Genomic DNA, 5,760 nt, shown 5'->3' with positions numbered 1-5,760 from the left:
GGCAGTTTCTGACCCATTGGGGTTTCCCAAGCCCTTCTTTTGGGTCAGTTTATCCCTACTTTGGCATCCCCGTCCCTATTTTTTGGGGTGATTTTCCTCTATTTGGGGATTCCTGCTCTATTTAGAGGCAGTTTCCAACCATCCCTATTTTTGGGGCAGTTTCCTGCCATTTGGGTTTCTCCTCCCTTATTTGGGACATTTTCACCCCATTTTGGGGCAGTTTCCCCCCCAGTTTGCGCTCCTCTTCCCTATTTCAGGGCAGCTCCCCCCCCCGTCTGTTATTCCCTCCTCCCATTTTGGGTCATTTTAACCACATTTTGTGAGTCCCCCCTCCTATTTTGGGGTGAAATCCCCCCGGTTTGGACACAAACACCACTCGAGCATCGCGACGCTGCTTTTATTCAGCTCCTCAGTGCTTCCTGCTGGCGGCCGCCACCTGCGGGGACACCCCAAAACCGGTCAAACCCCTCCCCCCCCAAAAAAACCACCTCAAAACCCCTCAAAATGGTTAAAACGCCCCAATCCACCCCAAAACGCACCTGCCCGGCGATGCGGTCCAGGTCCCGCTGCCCCTGCGGCGTCAACTTGCGCCCCCTGCAGTCAATGAGAGGTATGACCGGAGGGGAGGGGTTCTATCCCATTCTATCGCGATAGGGGGGGCTCTATCGCGATAGTGGGGGGTTCTATCGCGATTATATGGGTTATATCGTGCACTATCTCAAGTGGGGTATATCCATATATAGATACATCTCTATATAGGGTGTATATAAGGGGTCAGGGGGGTCACACTGCACCCTATCATGGGGGAGCTCATATCACGACATACTGTGATTGGGGGGATCATACTGTGATAGGAAGGGGGGGGTCATATCACAACAGGGAGTCATATCGTGGGTGGGGGGTCATATTGCAATGGGGGGTTCATATCACGATTGGGGGGGATCATATTGCAATGGGGGGGGCTCATATCGCAATTGGGGGTGTTCGTATCACGGGGGGTAATATCATGATGGGGGGTCATATCACGATGGGGGAGTCATATCGCGATGGGGCGGTAATATCATCATTAGGGGGTCATATTGTGATGGAAAGGGGCTCATATCGCAATGGGGGGGTCACATCACGATAGGGGCTGGGGGCTGTATCACAATGGGGGAGTCGTCTCACGATGGGAGGGGTCATATCTCAATAGGGTGGGTCATATCACAGTAAGTTTGGGTCATATCACAACAGGGGTGGGTCATATCACGATACGGGGGGGGTCATATCACAATAGCAGTGGGTTACATAACAACAGGAGTGGGTCGTATCACCATAGGGTTGGGGTCATACCGCAACAAGGGTAGGTCGTATCACAATAGGGGTGGGACATGTCACGATAGGGGGAGTCATATCACGATACGGGGGGTCATAAAACAATAGCAGTGGGTTACATAACAACAGGAGTGGGTCGCATCACCATAGGGTTGGGGTCATACCGCAACAGGGGTAGGTCGTATCACAACAGGGGTGGGACATGTCACGATAGGGGGAGTCATATCACGATACGGGGGGTCATATCACAATAGCAGTGGGTTACATAACAACAGGAGTGGGTCATATCACCATAGGGTTGGGGTCATACCGCAACAGGGGTAGGTCGTATCACAATAGGGGTGGGACATGTCACGATAGGGGGAGTCATGTCACGATACGGGGGGGTCATATCACAATAGCAGTGGGTTACATGACAACAGGAGTGGGTCGTATCACCATAGGGTTGGGGTCATAACGCAACAGGGGTAGGTCGTATCACAATAGGGGTGGGACATGTCACGATAGGGGGAGTCATATCACGATACGGGGGGGTCATATCACAATAGCAGTGGGTTACATAACAACAGGAGTGGGTCGTATCACCATAGGGTTGGGGTCATACCGCAACAGGGGTAGGTCGTATCACAATAGGGGTGGGACACGTCACGATAGGGGGAGTCATGTCACGATAGGGGGAGTCATGTCACGATAGGGGGACTCATGTCACGATAGGGATGGGTCATGTCACGATAGGGGGGGTCATATCACGATAGGGGGAGTCATGTCACGACAGGGGGAGTCATGTCACGACAGGGATGGGTCATGTCACGATAGGGGGAGTCATGTCACGATAGGGGGAGTCATGTCACGATAGGGATGGGTCATATCACGATAGGGGGGATTCTATCGCGATGGGGGGGGGTTCCTTACCCATCCTGGTCCTTCTCGACCATCTTGAGGGCCTCCAGCGCCTGCAGGACGCGGCGGGCGACGGCGCCGGAGCCGCGGCTGAAGTGGCTGGGCCGGACCCCGCGGCGCTGCCGCCCCCCGTACACCTTGGTGAGGGACCCGGCGCCCGCGCCCCCCCGCAGGTACAGGTGCCGCGCGGTGGAGGCTGCCGGAGAGAAACCGGGGTCAGATCTGCCAGGTTTGGGGCATTTTGGGTGGGTTTGGGGCGTTTTGGGGGGCTGGAGCTAATTTGGGGTGGTTTAAGAGGCAGATGTGGGTCTTTTGGGGCAGTTTTGGACCAGGGGGTTTGAAGGAGTTTTGGGTTGATTTTGGGGGGTTTAGAGGCAGATTTGGTTCTTTTTTTGAGGCCATTTTGAGGTGGTTTGGGGTGAGTCTGGGCTGTTTTGGACCGGGGGCGTCGGAGGAGTTTTGGGTTGATTTTGGGTGGTTTAGAGGCAGTTTTGGGGCCATTTTGAGGTGGTTTGGGGTGAGTTTGGGCTGTTTTGGGGCAGTTTTGGACCGGGGGTGGGGGTGTTGGAGGAGTTTTGGGTTGATTTTGGGGGGCTTAGAGGCAGATTTGGTTCTTTTTTTGAGGCCATTTTGAGGTGGTTTTGGGTGAGTCTGGGCTGTTTTGGACCGGGGGCATCGGAGGAGTTTTGGGTTGATTTTGGGGGGTTTAGGGCAGTTTTGGGGCCATTTTGAGGTGGTTTGGGGTGAGTTTGGGCTGTTTTGGGGCAGTTTTGGACCGGGGGTGGGGGTGTTGGAGGATTTTTGGGTTGATTTTGGGGGGTTTAGAGGCAGATTTGGTTCTTTTTTTGAGGCCATTTTGAGGTGGTTTTGGGTGAGTCTGGGCTGTTTTGGACCGGGGGCGTCGGAGGAGTTTTGGGTTGATTTTGGGTGGTTTAGGGCAGTTTTGGGGCCATTTTGAGGTGGTTTGGGGTGAGTTTGGGCTGTTTTGGGGCAGTTTTGGAACGGGGGTGGGGGTGTTGGAGGAGTTTTGGGTTGATTTTCAGGGGTTTAGAGGCAGATTTGGCTCTTTTTTGGGGGCCATTCTGAGGTGGTTTTGGGTGAGTCTGGGCTGTTTTGGGGCAGTTTGGGAGCAGGGGGATTGGAGGAGTTTTGGGTTGATTTTGGGTGGTTTAGAGGCAGTTTTGGGGCCATTTTGAGGTGGTTTAGGGTGAGTTTGGGCTGTTTTGGGGCATTTTTGGACGGGGGTGGGGGTGTTGGAGGAGTTTTGGTTGATTTTCAGGGGTTTAGAGGCAGATTTGGCTCTTTGGGGGCCATTTTGAGGTGGTTTTGGGTGAATCTGGGCTGTTTTGGGGCAGTTTTGGACCGGGGGGGGAAGGAGTTTTGGGTTGATTTTGGGTGGTTTAGAGCAGTTTTGGGGCCATTTTGAGGTGGTTTGGGGTGAGTCTGGGCTGTTTTAGGGCAGTTTTGGACCGGGGGGGGGGGGGTGGTGGGGGTGGGAGAGGGGTTTTGGGTTGATTTTCAGGGGTTTAGAGGCAGATTTGGCTCTTTTGGGGCCATTTTGAGGTGGTTTTGGGTGAGTCTGGGTGGTTTTGGACTGGGTGGTTTGGATCGACTTTGGATGCTTTAGAGGCTCTTTTGGGGCCGTTTTGGGGTGGTTTTGGGTGAGTTTGGGCTGTTTTGTGGCAGTTTTGGACTAGGTGAGTTGGAGCAGTTTTGAATCAATTTTGGGTGGTTTACAGGCAGTTTTGGCTCTTTTGGGGGGAGTTTGAGTGACTTTGGGCCACTTTAGAGTGGTTTAGACCCAATTCTGGGGGTATTTTTGGGCCATTTTCAGGTGGTTTATAGAGAATTTTGGGGAAGTTTGGGGCACTTTTTGGGTGATTTTGAGCAGTTGAGACCCAATTTTGGGGCCATTTTTGGCAATTTTAGGGTGGTTTAGATCCAATTTGGGGCAATTTTGTCCATTTTTGGGTCATTTAGGGCAAATCTTGAGGAATTTTGGTGCCATTTTCGGGTGGTTTAGAGCCAATTTTAGGGTATTTGGGGGCAATTTTTGGCAATTTTAGGGTGGTTTAGAGACTATTCTGGGCCATTTTTGGCAATTTTAGGGTGTCTTAGACCCAATCTGGGGGCATTTTGGGGCAATTTTGGCCATTTTTTGTCGTTTGGAGCCAATTTTGGGTGGTTTAGAGCCAACTTTGGGATACTGTGGGGCCACTGTTGGCCATTTAAGGTGGCTTAGACACAAATTTGGGACCATTTTTAGGTGGTTTAGAGCCAACTTCAGGGTACTGTGGGGCCACTGTTGGCCATTTAAGGTGGCTTAGACCCAATTTTGGGGTATTTTGGGACCATTTTTGTGTAGTTTAGAGCCAATTTTAGGCCATTTTGGGCGGCATTTTTTGGTTGGTTTACACTCAATTTGGGGGTATTTCGGGGCAATTTTGGCCATTTTTGTGTGGTTTCAGGCAAATTTTGGGGCAATTTTGTGTGGCTTACAGACAATCTTGGGGTATTTTGGGCAATTTTGGCCATTTTTGGTTGCTTTAGAGCAAATTTTGGGGCAATTTTTTGTTGGTTTACACCAAATTCTGGGGTATTTTTTGGCAATTTTGGCCATTTTTGGTTGCTTTAGAGCAAATTTTGGGGCAATTTTTGGTGGTTTAGACCCAATTTTGGGGTATTTTGGGGCAATTTTGGCCATTTTTGTGTGGTTTAGAGCCAATTTGGGAATATTTTGGGGCAATTTTGGCCATTTCTGCTTGGTTTCGAGCAAGTTTTGGGGCAATTTTTGGGTGGTTTAAGGGCAACTTTTGGGTGGTTCAGACCCCATTTTGGGGTACTCTGCCCACCCCCCAATTCCCCCCGTACCCGCACGCGTGTAGAACCAGTTCTCATCGTAGGGCGCCAGCTCCTTGTGCTTCGCCAGCTTCACCGTGTCCGCCCAGTCCGGCACCTTCAGCTTCCCCGACCTGCACCGGCAGCACCAGAGCACCAGGAACTCCCCCCCACAGACCCCAATGGGGTCGTCCCCATAGACCCCAATGGTAACCCCCCAACCTCCCCTCATTGCAGCCCCGCTCCCGGTCCCCTCCCAGGCCTCACTTCTTAAGGAAGGCGGCGAGAGCGCGCACGAACTCCTGCTGGTTCACGTCCTTCACCGTCACCCCGGGCATCTGCGGGCACGGAGGGAGCGCTCAGTAACCGGTAACCCCGCTCCCGTGCCCCACATCCCGCCCCACATCCGCCCCACAAGCGCCGGGCCCTCACCTCGCCTCAGCCGCGGCGGGACCAGAAGAGGCCGGAGCACGGGGCCGCCCGGGAGAAGCCGCAGGGCCGGAAGTCTCGCGAGAAGAGCCCCGCCAATCCGCGCCGGCGAGAGGACGCGCGGGCCAATAGGAGAGGAGGAGGGGCGGGGCGAGGCGGAGAGGTGACACCCACCCGCGCAGCAGCTCCCCGCCCTCCTGATATAAGCCCAGTGCTGATTGGCTGCCCGCCGAGCGGCGGTTAAAAGGCGCGTCCTGATTGGCCGTCGGGACTCACAGG

General features: G+C 53.5%; 1 protein-coding gene across 1 annotated transcript; it reads right to left on the bottom strand.

Moving 5' to 3' along the window:
* Positions 1-383: 383 nt before the first annotated feature.
* RPS19 (ribosomal protein S19) lies at positions 384-5,429 on the bottom strand. Its single transcript, XM_062607228.1, has 5 exons — positions 5,320-5,429; positions 5,086-5,186; positions 2,227-2,410; positions 540-594; positions 384-436 (listed from the first exon to the last, which is right to left on the bottom strand). Exons 1-5 carry the CDS (start codon positions 5,388-5,390, stop codon positions 410-412), a joined length of 438 nt encoding a protein of 145 aa, XP_062463212.1. The 5' UTR covers positions 5,391-5,429; the 3' UTR covers positions 384-409.
* Positions 5,430-5,760: the final 331 nt, after the last annotated feature.

Source organism: Pezoporus occidentalis, unplaced genomic scaffold, assembly GCF_034315485.1.
Source record: "Pezoporus occidentalis ecotype Australia unplaced genomic scaffold, CSIRO_AGI_Poc_V1 ctg1206, whole genome shotgun sequence".
In the NCBI taxonomy this organism is placed as follows: Eukaryota; Metazoa; Chordata; class Aves; order Psittaciformes; family Psittacidae; genus Pezoporus; species Pezoporus occidentalis.
The sequence above is the reverse complement of the archived record's forward strand: the minus strand, read 5'-3'. Positions and strand labels throughout refer to the sequence as shown.

What these genes read in the sequence shown, in the direction of transcription:
- RPS19 (XM_062607228.1), bottom strand. Translation starts at nt 5,390, where the DNA reads ATGCCCGGGGTGACGGTGAAGGACGTGAACCAGCAGGAGTTCGTGCGC. An exon ending in CTGGTTCTACACGCGTGCGG is followed by an intron (nt 2,411 to 5,085) that starts GTACGGGGGGAA and finishes TCTCTCCGGCAG; the next exon opens with CCTCCACCGCGCGGCACCTG. An exon ending in TGGACCGCATCGCCGGGCAG is followed by an intron (nt 437 to 539) that starts GTGCGTTTTGGG and finishes GTGTCCCCGCAG; the next exon opens with GTGGCGGCCGCCAGCAGGAA.